Here is a 16,303-nt window from a genome sequence, read left to right as displayed (position 1 = left end):
GGTTTTGGACATGAACTATTTCCTGCTGTGACATGTGAGCTGCGCTCTCACATGTATCATCCTGATGCCACTATTATTTTTAATTAAAATCTGTAGGTTCTCTGGAAAACCCTACTTGCCATATGAACCTATGTATGTAAGTAACCACACTGATAATGCCTCTACTTACTCATACATCACTTATGATTAGAGAGACCTTTTCCTTTTTTTTTGGAAAGCTTCATGAACCCAAAAGGTCCGCTAGATGCAATGCTTTGGGGAAAGAGATGTGTGAGAGGCTTTGCTTTTGAATGATGACACGAAGGAAGCTAGGGAAAGCTTCCTGACCGCATATAGGAGTGCAGAAAGATGTCGCTGCTTATAAAAGCATTGCGCTCGTGCAGCGCTTCAGTGCGCATTGTTGGGCAAAGTGGAGAAAAGGGTATAATGAGGCATGGAAAACATAAACTCAGTTGGCCGGGATCGCGGGGTGAGTAATTATTCCTATGGGAAGATAGCAGGTGGATTAGTTACTGGGCTGCATCGGCAATAAGCAATTAAAGGAAAACATCTGTTTCACATCACCCATTTCTTCTTTTCCAGGATACTCCTCCGGTTTGTCTCTCTGATATTGCAACCTGGAGACAAGTCGTTTCTCTAATGAGGCTGTGCAAACATCATGTGTTCCTCTGTGGAAAGAAGGGGAGATGGCCAGGAGCAACAGGACACAGTAAGTAACATCCGGAAACATCTCCTGACTCTCTTGTTTTATTTTCTATTAGATTCTGCCTTGTTCCAACCCAAAACGAATCTGTTTCCAGTGACTGGAGAACAGTCCTGTTAGAGGTGCAGAAAATGAATCCCGGAGCCAGCTCTGCCGAGTGACTCATAATATCTCTGCTGCCATCTTGAGTAAGAGGAAAGTCTGAGCATCGGAGCAACCTTTTGCTGTTTGACCAAGTTGCTTAAAGTGGATTTCGTTAAATTAGCCACCGATTTCTGGTGCGCAACGTGTCGTGAAGTCTCTGTTTGCACCAGGAGAGGTAACGCCGTGGGCAGCGGTGCTTCAGGGTATCCGTGGCTGAGGCTGAGCGTCCTTTTGCTAGTGAAAACTAATAGCACATGAAACGTAAATGCTTCAGTTTGCGTGTTTTGTTGTGCCTGCCTCATGCATTATTACAAGCGCGATTTCTTTAGGCTCTAGATGGATTTAATTGTGTTGGATTCTATTCAAATTTACGGTAAATCCAGAATAACCCTGCTTTAGGCGAGCCATTTTCAACAGGGCTGGTGTTGATCTACATGCATATAGTTAAGAGAATGGTTTTCCCCCCTAGTTTTGATAATTTCTCACTGGGGTAAGATAGCCAGCAGCCTAAATCTAGTTTTCTACAGATTATCACTATGTATAAGGGTCTGACTGATAACAGAACATAGACATAAGAATCATCTTTGAAGGTGTGGACTTCATTATTTAATTTATCCGACTTGTGGTCTTGGCTGAGTACGCATTGCTTTCTCTGAAAGTCATTTAGTGTTCTTGCTCTTGTCTGGGATTTATTTTTCAAGCGGGGATTAGGCTAAATTTCTGTAAAAAGATTCAATATACTTGAGCAGCAGTGTGGGGTTTAGCGATGCACATCAGAGTGTCATCTACTGTGCGTGCCACAGGGGTTGGTTGGCTTCTTAATATCTTAAGCTGAAGTCATCTATCAGTTCTGCCAATGTACAATCGGAATATCTCCATTTGGTGAAGAAATGTATCCAACCTCCTCTAGTATGACAAAAACCAACGAATCACACTCTTTCTTTAAAGTACAATGAACTTGTTGCTTGGCATGAAGTGCTTCGGGAATGTTAGAACTCATTTTGCCTAATCTCTGTTTAACAGATTAAAATACAAATATTTCCCATGCAATAAGAATTTATTAAAGCAGGCTATTGCCTAAGGAAATATGCCTTTTGGATGTGTTTCTATCAACTCTCCTGGGGAAAAAAAAAAAAAAAGAGAAAAAAAGAATGTAATTAGTGTTGCATATTCTTCTAAGGAGAAAAATGGGCCAAAAAACTACATGTATAAACAGAATATTGCAACTATGGAGTGTTAATTGCCTATTGCTGTCAGGCTGGTTCTTCATGGGGGCCAATGTAAGTTAGAAAGTCCTAACTGGAAGCAAGTAGCAGTGCTGGAGATGTTGTGGAGAAAGATGAGATGACCTGTTTTATAAAACTGGGAAAAGAGAGTCCTAGAGTGACAGTTATCTTCTTCAATATGTACCTTCTGTATGCATTGATGAAATTCTGGCCAAAAAGGGCTGATTTCAGTCCAAGGCGATGGTGATTCACTTCAAGTTCATAGACAGTGTCTTGGCTCATAAGACATTGCTAAATAATTTTCGGTAATTGCCAGTCTCTCTTCTTTTGCTTGAAGGAACCAGTACTGTGGATCAGCTCCCTGGTGCCTCTTTAAACTCAAACATGCACGATTAAAGTCCCTCCCACGCTGTGAGATGCGGATTCAGGTGTATCTTGTCATACAGTGGCATGATCCCGTGGGAAAGGCATGCGCCTGGGACTGAGCAGACCTGGCCTCTGCTTCCAGCCTGGACAACCTGCTTTGCTCTTCACTTTTCCTTCCTACCTCTTGTCTACTTTGTTTATTATAAGCAGGGACTGTTTCTTATTGCCTTTCTGAACAACACCTGCTCTAGAAGCACCCATCCCCAAAGTGATGCTGGAATATAAATAAGAGCAATAAAGAGCCTTTTCCCTGTGCTAATATTTCATCGGTGTTTTTATACAGAATTTTGGCCTGGAGCAAAGCATAATTGGCAGGCAGCTTTTAACTGGGGAGGCCACACCGACCTATTTCAGCGAGGGACCACAGAATAACAAGCCCTTGTTATGCACTAAACATAACTGAAATCAGAAATGAAGCTTGGGTTTGAGAGCTCCTCCAGGATTTAAGGCTGGTTTCCCCCTTCCCCCCTCAAATATCTGGGGGGAAAAAACCAAAACCCAAACAAACAGAGGGACAGAGAAGAGGTTATTCCACAGGGCAGTGGAAAAATAGTTGTAGTACTGGGAGTCTGGGTGCATTATCTGGTATTGAACTTTAGCTGTGTCCCCACAGATCATCCTGTTAGCGCAGATGCTGCCCCTCCTGCTCCCTGTGCAGGGGCTCCTGAAAGTAACCATTATTAGAGCTGGTAAGGCCCTTCCATTTGGCTTTCATTGCTTTTCCCTCTGTTAAATTTTTCTGTCACTCCGTTGAAATTGTACGCAATGCGAGGGGGCAGGATCGATGCAGGTTAAATAGAAAATGAAATGACAGATGTGACAGTTTGTGATGAGTTTGGCATCCACAGGGTAAACCAGGGCAGGGCCAAGGTGGGGCTTCCCTGTCCCTTCTGCTCTGGGCCATCAGATACGCCAGTAAGCAGAGCAAGGACGGGAAAGACGAACTTTATATCCCATGTGTATATTTAAATACATGTATAATATACACATGATATATATTGTACACAATATATATACACATTATATATATTATATGCAATATACATACACATAGTACACACAAACACACATATATATATATATAAACTAGTAGCTAATTCTCAAAACATTGAAAAATCCCAGTCCTGTTACATGATATATATTCTCTCCTTTCTCTTTAAAAAAATATTGTAAATGCCACTGCCTTCTTTTCCCCTTGATTTACAGAAGGTGAACCAGTGACACCGCTTCCGTGAGACTGGTGGGATTTTTTCCCCCGGGCTGACTGTTGCACAAGCAGAACTACCAACAGCTAAAGTGTAATTGCCCTGACCAGGTAAGCAAGCGCTGAGCTTTCTAGGGAATTTTCTTTAAAATGGGTGAACACACGACCAAAGCTGGGGAGCGGGGAAAAGGGAAAGCAAAAAAAACCTGGTTTTTTTTGCTTCCTGCTCGTTACGGTTTAGCGACGCAAACTGCAGCGTTGACAGAGACGTTTTCCAAAACAGTGTTAGTGTTCAGAAATAAAAGCTCGGTGTGAGACGTAATTTTTTGCCCCCACTGTTGCTCTTAGGCAAAGGCAAATGATCATGCAATGATTCAGGTTGAGAGTGGCTTCAGCATCAGGAAGCTTCCAGATGGTCATTTTTGAGGCAGAGAACTGGCTGGAGGCTGCGGAAGGATGTTCCATATTTCATTCAACCAGTATGATTGTGCCCGTATTCAGCGTAATAATAAAAAAAAAATCCCTTTCCAAATAGGACTGTGAAGGACAGAGGTGAGCTTCCTCCTTTTTTGCGCTCTTCCCAAACTGCCTCCCAAAGCTGTCGGACGCGTTACGGTCAGTACGTGGCTCTGAATGGGCTCGGGTCTCCAGGTCAGGAAGGGTCCTGCTTGTCGGAGGACTGGTATGGGGCTGAGAAGTAGATGATGATGGAGAAACGTGGTTTAAATCCACAAGGTCTTTTTCATAAAAGGAAGATTTTTGTGCGACTCGCCGGCTAGTGTGCCCCTTCAGGTTAGATTTAGGCTAGATCCTAATGCTTTTTGAACCCATATGGTCTGACCGAACGAAGTGGATTGAATGACGATCTGCAAAACTCTCCTGATTTCAGTGCTGTTCCCTAAGGAAAGGGCTGGTTCAGTGTGACCACTGGTCACGTAAATTGGTACACGGCATAAAAACGCGTATCAGATCTGTCCCTGAGACTGTGACATTTGCTACACATTTGGGTTCAGAAGATTTGCTGAAAACTCTGCTTTGAGGGAATTTTGACACTGCGGCTACTCATGAATGAAGAAACGAGGACTGTGGCATTTGCTGGTTAACTCCAATTTCCAAATGATTCATTTGATGTCACACACTCTTTCAGATATGAAACTGGGCTAATTAAAGACATATGTGAAAAATATAGCCTATACGATGGATATAAGGAAAACATACTTTTCCATGTGAGTGGTAAAGCCCGCAGCCACAAATACCTCTCCAGTTTGCTAGCCTCAAAAATGCATCCGCAAATATTATTCATCTCAGTGGTTTGCAAAGATTTATCAGGGGTTATAGCTTCCTGAAAACATCTGTGAAACTGGGAGTTTTGTGTATGTGTGTGTGTGTGTCACTCAGTAAACAGTCACTTTCTTTTACTATACCCACTAGCCTAAGAGAGCAGTAATTATGAGTAAGGCAGTCCGGAAGAGACTGAAGTGTTCAAAAAGGGATATTATGGGGAAAATATAGCTTGATGTTTACAATAATTTCTCCAATTTAAAGCCATAAAAAACATCTTTCCTACACGTCGATGTGTCTGCTTACCACTTTTTTGTGGGAGAAACTTTTGGAAAGAAAAATCTGTCTGAATTTGCCCCAAATGCTTTTAAAATAACTTCTCATTTTGGATGAGGAAGGCAGAATATATCCACCTATAGATGAATCCTGAAACTCCAGGAGTTGAGTAACATGCGTCTGGTATTCATTGATTTTGTTGAACAACCGCTTCTTGGTTTATGGGTGTTGTGGAATCACTGTGTTAGATCAGATTTCTTCATGGTCACTAAGGCATGTTTAAAAGATATGTCTACTAGAAATAAGAAAAAAAAGGAAAAGTCCCCATGGGATGCAGGACTGATAGCTTGTTAGAGATTATAAGCACACTTGAGCGTGCTAAAGACTAAGCGTACAAATATGCACCCCAACCAATACCAGCATTTCTTTCCTGTGTTCACAGAGACTGGAGTGCCATTAACGTTACTCAGAGCTTTGGTTTGTGAAGGAACCGCAGGAGAAGCTACTGAATGACAGTGCTGGATTAAAAATTTGCTGATGATACTCATTTTCGGTCTTTCAATGTCTAGCTGGGATGGATGGTTTATAACGACCACTTCTGGCTGTGTAGCTGTGGAGCACAGAGGCAGTGATTCCTAGGAACTACTGGGCTTTCTCATCTTCTGTTTTAAAAACAGATGAAAAAGGGGCTGCTAGTAGGCTAAGCTATCTTTTCCTATTGACTTTGCCATATTTCTTTTTAGCTTATCCCTTTGATGTTGTCCATTAAGACTCACTGGTATTGTTCCCGATGCCTCATTAATTTTGATGATGGCCATTTCAGATAATCTATCATTTACAAAAAATCAATATTTCTTTAGGTTTGTGCCTGTTTCAGTTTTCCAGTCCCTCGCATAAATGGAAGGGTTTTCTCCAGAGCACTCTACACATGCTGGTTGAAGATCTTTCCTTCTTACCCTGATGCCGAGCTCCAACAAGATCTTTGTGCGTGTACAAGAGCTGCAAGATAAGACATGCAAATATATAATGGATTATTACAGCTAAAGTAGACTTGACCTGTTGTTGGGGGCGTTTTTTGTTATTTTTGGGTTTGTTTTTTTTTTTTGAGTGTGATGTCTTCTCTCTTTTCTGAGCTTTTTATATTTGCACCTGGTTTACTTAGAAGATAACACTGAAAAGAGTAATTTGGAGGAACTCCATATTTTTTCTGAACCGTTAATTTATCTGAGCAATGGCAAAGCTGGAAAATCTAGGGGGCGAGAACAGAAACCAAAACTACCCATCAAAATGCTGCACAATTTCCCAGGTAGGAACCTTGGTTTCAACTCTTCTATTTACTGTAACACAGATGACGATCCAGATGATCACAGCCAAAGTTCAACTCATTCTTGATGCTTCTCTGGAACCGAGCCAAAATCTTTTGATGTTTATCTCATGTACTGAAAATATAGCGTGAAGATATAGAGGGGAATGGAATCAAAATTTTACAACCGGGAAAGGTGGATTTTGGGTGAAATTTGAATCCTCATAGAGGTAAAGTTGGATCTAGATTAGTACACAGAAATCTTAAAATACAAAAGAAAATCAAGGAAAAAGGTAAATGCTTTTAGACCCACAACTGGGAATTTGTAAGATACAAGCCAAAATCTAAGTCCTGGGTTAATTTTTGGAAATGTGGGATGTTCTGCTTAAAGATATATGAGCATGACATTGATAGAAGAATACCTTAAAAAGGGTGCTTTGTACGATAGAAAAGGGCTTATAAAATAAGAAAGGCATCCCCTAAAATAGAAAGAACAACAGCAACATAAAACACTCATCGTGCTTTCAGTGCGAAGTGAGAATTTGCACTCCTAACCTCCCACACTGGATCTGGGTCTTCAATAACATTTCTGTTTTCTCTTCAGCTGAGCTAACGACAGATCTGAAGAAGTGTCAACACTGCAACCGAAAAAGCCCGAAGCGGCAGGAATGTCTTTCGCAGGGGAGATGGGAGTCATAGCAAATACTCTTTTCAAGGTTGGTTACTCCTGACTAATGGCATGTCGTTTTCAGCAAGAAAAGCCAAAAAACTTGCCCACAGGCAGCAGAGTGCTCCAGATGAGTCCCATGCCTACCCCAAGGAGCAGCCGGTGAGGTAACGCTGCTCCCGCTCCCTGGCTCCGCTCTCCTCTCCCGCTGCCAGCCCCGGTTCAGGCTGGGGTGTTTGCTTTAGTCAGAGGTTGACATCACCTGCAGCCGAGGAATCCAGCCTAATTCATGATGGCTCTACGTGTCATGTTCTCTGTTGGCAGGGGGAATTCATCTTATGGGACTTTACCTTCCAAAAGGTCACCCGCGCTCCCCCTCCCCATCTGTTTAGAGATTGGCGTCGCTATGCAATTCATCCCCGGTCTCTTGGAGTCTTAGTCTGGGATGAATCACCCTCTGGACATGCCAATTTTTCTCCAGTGGCTGCAGAGATGCTGATGTTTCCAATCTGGATCTCAGTCTGAGATGGCAAAAATTAGGAGAGCTGAGTTGCTCAGTGCTGTAGATGGTGAACTGGAGCAGGCGGTCTGCTGTGACCCCATATTTTTCTCAAACTGGCATAAATCAGGACTAGTATGTGGGGAAAATCTCATCCTGAGGGCAATGAAGTGAGTGAATAAGGGAAGGACTGGCAGGTTGAGGGCTTCTTTGGTTTTCTTCATAGGTTTTGGTTCTCCGTATCGCATGGTCCAATGTGTGCGATCTGCTTTCAGTTCAGTGTTGAATATGTCAACAGTTTGGAGGAGTTTGGGCTGGTTTAGTCTAAAACAGAGGAGAGCTCAGCCCAGACCCTTGCTATTATTTGAGTCTGGATTTTCCTATGTAAGTCCAACCCAGGAAAGACTTGTGTGGAAAAGAAGCGGGTGTCATCTTTGTGGGAAGAAGGTGGAAACGGGGTATTTCCCGGACAAAGAATGAACAAATTGCAAAATGTCTCACCTGTGAGACACTAAAATGAGTTCATTGAAATAAGTTACATGTTCCGTTTTGGTGAGTGAGCTGGAGTTTCACAAATGTATTCATGTTTTCATGAGTTGATGATGTCAGACACGATCTACTCTAAAATCCTTACCTTTTCAGACAAAACTTGTCATTCCCCCACAAATTTGTTGGTCTTGCTTCCTGGGACACAGCTTTCCTCTTAGTTACAGAAGGTAAAATAAAGCTGATCATGAGTTTTGAAATCTCAGCCACATGGACTGAGCAGAAAGCAAGTTGCCAAGGGTCTCAAACTTAAGTCAGAAGCTGGTACTATGGCTGATGTTTGCAAACAAAAACAAGAATGATTTTTTTTTTTTCTGTCGTTTCCGTATTTTTCATTTTGTTCATTACTAAGTATTTTAATTTCCCTCCCTTCTTCTGTGACTTTCAAAGTTCAATTGCAAATGAGAAATCATTTTGAAACCAACAGATATTCTTTTCCCCCAAAAGTATTTGATGAAGTGTGCTCCCTTTTTTCACAATTATTTCAAGTGTTGATCAGCTGATCTCTTTCAAGAAAGGAGAACAAACAAGAAGTCCTCTGAGATATCCCCAAGGAATACCCGCCGCTAGAGGTATTTGTTGATGTGAGGAAAAACATGCCGTTTCAAAAATATTGCAGGCATTTCCTCTTTCCGCGAACTTACTCCTGCTTGTGGAAAACAAAGAAGAGAAATTCAAACTGGTGCATGTGGGCATCAGGTGTTTGCTATGAAGCATTTGCCAGCAAGGGACAGGTTTGCAAAGGGCATCGGACTCCAGGAGACCCCATGTAGACTGGGAAATGAGGCTTTACTCAGGTGTCCAAAAAAGGGGATTTATTTCTAAAATACCGGTGATCTGTGGCTACATGAAGATACCTTCGCAAATCCAGTCGTTGTTCCCAGTGGGAGCTCCCGTTTCTCAAGAGATCTGAAATTCAGGCTGCTGCATTTTTTAGAAACTTAAACGAGCACTTAGCGCTTCTGAGATTCTGGCCTTGGCCAAACACACTGTAGCCAAGAACGAAAGTTATATGAACTCAGAAAGAACAAGCCATCAGGTTAACCTTTGGTCATCAGAAGAATGTAAAACATCTTAGATTTATTCCCCAAATCCAATTCAGGATTCATCTGCACTGAACAGGCAGTACATCAGGGAAATAGCTGGGAAATTCATGGATTAACCAACCTGAAGTCATTGCTGGCAGTAGGGTCTTTGTGTGATTTGTGCTCAACAATTTGTAAAGACCAGAATCTGTCATTCAAACCTAGTGGAAAAAGTTTTTTGGTGGGTTTTCTGTTTCGTTGTTTTTTAAAAAAAATCATCCTAAAGGAATTTTTTCAGCATAGTGATTGGAGCTTGCTTAACTTTCTATTTTTCCTAAAGAGTTGCTATGGAAGATTGAATCTAATAGATTTAAAAGCACCATGAGTGAACGTTAAATGAATGTGCTTGGCAGCAGTAAAGAAAAATAAGTTTGTATGGAGGGAAAGGAGGCAAAAATCCTGATCCTCATCTCTTTTGCTTTTCTCCTCTCCATCCTCCTGTGTGATGAGTGATATTATCCCATGCCCATCACGTCACTGAACATCATGTCATGTCCATCATGGGACTTGAGGAAAGCTGTATGGTTGGTGCCATCCCTGATGGAGATGCTGTCAAGTCATTGCAGAGAAAAGCCAATGTCCTTACTCAATTTTGTTCACCACCTCAGGGTGTGACTCATGACTGCTCCAGAAATTTGGTATGTCTCTGAACAACCCCAGATTTTGGTGGGTTTGGATTCTAAAGGATGTCTGTCATGCCTGGAGGTCTTTGAGGCACAGCTACTGAAGGGTAGGTTTCCAGCAGGGGAAGAAGTGAGTGCTAATACAATACTGCCACCAAGCCAGACCCAAGATGTGTTGAGAGTTTTGCCTAACTCTTTTCTTTTTTTTTTGGGGGGAGGGCACATTGTTTCTTAGTTGCCATTAGCTTCAATGGGAGTGGTATTAGCTGGAGGTGGAGGGGCCTTTTGAGGACTGTAGAAAAGTGAGCAGGGGCTAAGACTGGAGCCACATCTCATTTCCCCTTCCTTGCTCACATAGCTCTTCCATAGCACCGGAAGAAATAAATTGCTTCGATGTCACTGATGGAGTAATTTGCCTCTCTTGCATTTCCACCTATTCAGAGGGTGGATGAGACGCGAACTGATGGTCGTTCCCATGGCTGTTGCCCAGCACCACCAGATGCTGAATGTCAATGTTAAACCTCATCAGCATCCTCCATGATCAGTCCTGAGACCTCCAGCTTGGGCTGCTGTGATATTGACACTCCCAATGGGTACCTGCGTGTTTTAAACATACATTGATTTTAAAGCGCGATAAATTAATTGGCGTGGTGCTTTTTGGAAAATTAGAAAGAAATTTCTTAAACTACTTTTATTTTATGAATAATCACTGGACAGACAAAATATTTCTAGGTGGTAACAGCTGGAAGAACAAGTAGCCCCTCACTATACTGTGAAAGCCACAGCACTGTAGAAATGTAATATTTATTGTAAAAAGAGATACCTGAAAATGTCAAGAGACATTTTGCTGCTAACTGTGTCACAAATATCATTCAGTGATATATACCATAAGAAATTGCACCCAAGAAAGGAGGGAACTGATGTAATAGACATCTGGTCTAGATAAATTTGTCATGTCTGCTGTTGTAATTATATGCTAATGATATGATTTCGCACTGCTTATAATCTCAGAAGCATACTGTTTCTAATTATATATTACTCAGAAAAAAGGCCTTGCTTGCTTCTGGCTTTCAATTATTGTTTTTATCCAAACACCCTCCCCCTACGTAGGTGATTTTACAGCTACAGTTGCTTCTGGTACCTGAGAACCACCTGAACGTTGGTGGGTTTATGCTCACTAATCCCTGCAAGGCCAGGGAAAAGTATAATTATTGCTGCATTTCAGTTGGAAAAAATCTTCAAAAGAGTGGTAGGGCTTTTAAATGTGCTTCTAAGAATAAAAGAAGAAAAATTCTGCGCCAAAAATACAGTTCGTTGCTTAAGTCCGCCTCACCGTTTTGCATAGCAACACGTCTGTCCTTCAGTTTTAGCGTCTCGGAGACCTCTCCCCGTGTGCAGCAGCGTTACTTTAAAAGCCAGCCTCCAGAGATGGATGTGCAGCTGCCATAGTTTGCAAACATCTCCCACCACTTACCTTGCCAAAGAAATGTTTTTTCTGGTGGCTTGCTCGCGGTACTTTGTGTTCTCTCTTAATTAATCAAAGAGTTCTTATCTTTTCTGCACTTCATCTTGTTTAACAAGCATTCCCCAAAGCATCCGAATTTTATTTCTAGGAATAAGCTCGTTGTCTTATTGGGACCACGTGTTCTCCAGAGCTTGCCCTGTCCTCTCTGCAGTACGCACGAGAAACCATATTGTTTCATTCCCAGAGCACTATCTTTGAACATTCATATTATTTTTATTAAACAGAACTCTGGTTTTTTTCTCCCTTCTCCCCTTTCCCCTGCACCCTCCAGCTAGATCCAGCCTCGACGAGTCAAAAAAAGAATAAATGGAAAACATTAAAGAGGCTTATGTCCATATGGAGGAGGATTGACATCGATTTGCAGACTGGGAATGCTGTGTTACACCGTCCGGTTCTGCCTTTGGTTATCCGTACACCGAAGATGCCTGTGCAGGTGAGTCGATGCCCGAGCATCTGAGGAAAAGGACAGATGCCCCCAGTCCTCTCCCCTCGCTGGAAAACCAGCAAGATGTTTTGCAAAAAAAATGCAGTCACCTCTGCATGCAATGCGTTGTGGTCAGCTCGCCTCCGCGGGCATCGGTTCGGCAGCCCAGAGGGAGTGCTCTTACACAGCAGCTCCTCCCCTCTTGCAGGACTGCTTGCTAAGGCTGGCGTGCGGGGCGCCGCTTCCCCAAGGGGGAATGTTTGCTGCTGTTGCCAGCGGGGCTTCTCACGTGTCCCACAGCTGGGCGGCTGCTCCCCTCTCGTAGCCCCCGCAGCAGCATGGACATCTGTGCTTAGCACAGGCTCCCCCCCTCCTCCTCCTCTGGGTGAGAAAAGGCAGCAGTATGGGACAGGCAGATGGTTTTGTGCTTCCCTTATCTGTTCTGGTGAAAGCTCTTCAAGCCCGTAGATCTACCTAATTGGGGTTAGTATCTCTGAACCATGTTGGAGTTGCCTTTACCTGTGGTCAGCGCTTGGCCTAGGAAGGACCTGAGCAACCCCATCTTTGCACTGAGAGAAGTTTAGAAACAGGTGGTGGAGAAAGATCAGAGCCTGGCTTGCGTCTCACCAGGTCTCCTCTCACCCCAGAAGCCAGGAGTTTCTCCCAGAGCCTTGTGCATTCAATGTAGTAGCCCTTGTTTGACCTGGTCAATTTTTCTCAGCATTGGCACATTGCAGGGAGGCCCAAAACATGCACTTGCAGCCCGCAGACATGCCTAGCTGTAGCTGAAGTAGCTCCTTGAGAGCTAACATGTCTCTGCCCCATGGGCAACTCAAGTCCTGGGAACAGTGTCTCAGCAGAAAGCTGTTGGCCAACTCCACAAATCTCCACTTTCAAATCTTTCCCTACTGTTGCCCGCCTCTGTGAAGGATTTGAGATTCCTCCTGTCCCCAAAGTGCCTCTTGTGTGCTCAAGAAGTGTTTCCACCACAGACCGATCAAGGCTGATGTGTGGCCTGTGGACACCCTGGGAGATGCTGTTGAGGACAGCAAAGGAACTGCAGGCTCGCTGTCATAGAATCATAGAATCATTTAGGTTGGAAAAGACCCGTGGGATCGTTGAGTCCAACCACGTCCTTCAGGGTGTCCCTCAGATTTCTACGTCTAGCACTTGCTTTAGGTCAACTGGAGAGAGATCTCTCCCTAGCTCCCCAAGTCGTCCACTCTGTCAGGTTAAACCATTGTAAGGTAAAGAAGAAACCAGCTAGAGACTTTCTCTTCTGGGAGAGGTATCTGCTTCATTGCAATAATATCCGCGCTGAGCAGATGTGAGGGCCCCTCAAAGTGAGCTGGATTTCTTCTGATGTTAATAAAACTCAGTCCCAGCCTTGAATATAGATTACAGTTGAATTGCAGCTGTGACTCAGAAAGTGACGTAAGAAACCGAGGAAAGGAAAAAGAAGAAACTGTTCAACCCTCAGCAAAGTTTTGGTACTCTTCAGGGCTGCTTTTGTGCTGGAGTGGTTTGGAACAGGGTGCCGACATCTGTTTGAAATAGATGGAAATGCCATGTAGTATCACTCCAACACCACCTTCCATAACGTCAGTCCTGATTATCAATATGGATGGGATGTTGAAATCTGGTCCTGAACTACGAAATTTCTTCTGTAACCTTTTCTCGCTCCCAATGCCCTTTTCTCATTCCCAGAATGAAAAATGTCCAAGCGCATCCCCACTGCCCAGATTTCTTTGGAAATAAGTCTTAACTCTCACTTTGGACTGAGAGATCAAGAACATCGAAGGATCCCTAAAGCCAATGAGCAGGGGCTGGAGCTCAAATGTCTTCTCTCTGGGCTACAGCTACTCAAAAGCATGGTGAATACCAATATGACTACTTTAACTGCGAGAAACCCATACAGCTCCCCCCTGGAACTGTAGAAATGTGAGAACTCCTAGCTGCGATAGCGGCAGACTGCTGAGAATCAGGCAGGGTCGTGCCTATAGCGCAGTTCAAAAAAATGTGCCAGATCAATAGGCATAATCAAGACCGACATTGAGTAAGAGGCCAGAACGACTAATCAGATGCTAACTTAGCTGATGCTGGCATTACTGAAAGCCTGGGGGCATAGTCCAAGGATAAAAACATAACGTCTTATCTAACCAAGGAGTCATTTGTGCACCACTAGTTACAACATGTACTTAAAAAAGGAAAGAAGGAAAGAAAAATATCTGTGGCACATGAAATTATTTTATGCCCCAGAAATGATAAGAAAATAAAGCTAAGTCTTCCTGCACCCAATCTTTATAGGGGAAAAGCCTATCTAGAGTTAACCCATGGCAACGTCTCCACGCTAAGTCCCCAGGATATGGAAAAATCCATTAAAAAAAAAAAAAAAAGTAAAATGGGGATAAAATCAAGATGAGTATAAGACATTTCAAAACTCAGTTTTGGCGCATTTCTTGCTATTTGGAGATTGCTAGGATACATGGGGCCGCCCTGCTCCTTGGTTCAGTGAGAGTTCAGGCAGTCTGGCAGTCCTTTTGGCCAAGGCTCCTTTTCTGGCAACACATCTCCCTGTTTCTCAAGACTCTTCTTTTACTCCAGATTCAACAGGATGTTGAACTGGATCTCGCAGAACAGCTCATGGAGAGGAAAGGCCCTCTGACACAAAACAACGTCACTGGAGAGGGAGCTGTAATGTCAGGGAAGGCATCTGGAAGATGAAACCAAGAATAAACTAAGCGCTTCAAGCTATATCGCTTTGTACGCCTGTGTTTTGTTTCCAGTCTTATGCAGTACAGCTCATGAGTCTTAACAAGGAAAGAACTCCTGTGCGAAGTTCAGTAAATTAAAAAAAAAAACAACCCCACAACCAAACCACAGTCCTGTGGGGAAAAACTGGAATTGTATTTCCATAATACGGGCCTTTCCCAGAAAAGCCAGGCGCAGGTCAATGTGAAATGCAACACCTCATATGTGCAAGGGAGTCTGCCGGGTTCCTTCCAGCCTTTTCCATTTTCATCATTTGCCATCACTTGAAATATTCTGCCCTAACAACTCGCAACCACAACCGAGCTCTTTCTCAATGGGAGCTCTGGAAGACCAGGGCTGCCTAGAGTCAGGAGGGAGAAGACGCAGGTGACAGGGATGCTGAGTGCTGGGTGGGAGAAGTTACCTCCCCTTTGCCTATGGGGCAGGGTGAAACCATGCGGCCTCATTTTTCCCTTCCAGGAGTAACTCAGGGTGTGGTCTAGTGTGCAGGACCGCTGGTGTCTCATGGGAATGCCTCAGGTTCTCAGTGTTGGCCTGTCTTGATGGTCTTCAGCCAGTGGTGACACTGACTCATTGTCTTCAAGTGACATCATTTGGTCTTTTCCCAAGGGCTGGTAGCCGAGCAAGGTGACATCGGCACAGGTGTTACTTGATGTGACCACTGCTTTGCCCTGGAAGAACACGCATGTGCACGAACGCCTCTTCGCAGCCCTTTTCAAAATGTTTGAGCAGGAACAGCCATAAACCGGGCTGTATTGCCCCGAAGATGCAATCCAAGTCATTTGAGTCTAGGCCTTATCTACATCATATTATCAGGACCGAGAGAGCACAGATGCACCCCGGGAAGGGAGGGGACTGCGTGCACGAGAGGGAACGGCTTCGGCCCTTCTCTCCTGGCGCTGGGAGGGGACTGCGGGCAGAGCTGGGTAATGATTTGTCATCGCAAGGGCTGGGGTGTCTCTCTCTGTGGAGGAAACCTTGGCCGTGATTGACAGCAGGGCTGTTTTTTGCCGCTTCCCTCGCTGTTGACAAGTAAGAATGAAGCTTTGTCAGTCCATCATGGACATGGATATGCCAGATTATGTCGACTCCTTGGACTCCTCTTATACCATGCTGGAATTCGACAACCTTCGGGTTCTCCCAAATAACCCTGGTGAGATTTCTCTTTGCTTCCTCTTGAATAACCTGCACTACCTTTGTTATAAAGCTGAACACCCAGGAAAGGCAGGTAGGAGGTGTGGGGCAAAGGGTGGAAGGGGGAATATTTAAGCAGCTGACCTGTCAACTTGTGTTGCAGTTGCCGTTATGTTTGGGCTGAAATGTGACCCCTTCACCTGCCAATCCTATTTTGAGTTATTCTTTTCCTTGACGGGCTGAGCGTCATGTCCTGGAGAGCCCGCAAGGTATTGTAAATGTTGGTGGACCTCTTGATGGCATGCTATAGGTTTGTCCCCCTGTATGACTTACGAGAGGAGTTATTACTAATATTTCTTCCTTAAAATGTGTGTTTCATCCCCATATATGGCTTAGGTCCATATTTAATCCCTGGGGAAAAAAAAAGTCATCTTAAATGGCATTTGTCTATTACTCAGCCAATAC

General features: G+C 43.7%; 1 protein-coding gene across 3 annotated transcripts in view; it reads left to right on the top strand.

The window, feature by feature from the left end:
• The first annotated feature begins 405 nt into the window (after positions 1 to 405).
• LOC141741761 (hepatocyte nuclear factor 4-beta-like) overlaps positions 406 to 16,303 on the top strand; it is a 41,462-nt gene continuing 25,564 nt past the window's right edge. For 2 of the 3 annotated variants that reach the window (XM_074582794.1, XM_074582791.1), the window contains exon 1: positions 15,688 to 15,857. In XM_074582794.1, coding sequence (XP_074438895.1) covers positions 15,743 to 15,857 — 115 coding nt within the window. In that variant the 5' untranslated portion in view covers positions 15,688 to 15,742. Of the gene's footprint in view, positions 1,023 to 3,705; positions 3,815 to 6,120; positions 6,567 to 7,167; positions 7,280 to 11,779; positions 11,942 to 15,687; positions 15,858 to 16,303 lie in introns of those variants that run through there. The other variant, XM_074582792.1, reaches the window with a different exon arrangement.

The sequence above is a fragment of the Larus michahellis genome, chromosome 4, assembly GCF_964199755.1.
Source record: "Larus michahellis chromosome 4, bLarMic1.1, whole genome shotgun sequence".
Lineage (NCBI taxonomy): Eukaryota > Metazoa > Chordata > Aves > Charadriiformes > Laridae > Larus > Larus michahellis.
This window is presented reverse-complemented; position numbering and strand designations above follow the sequence as displayed.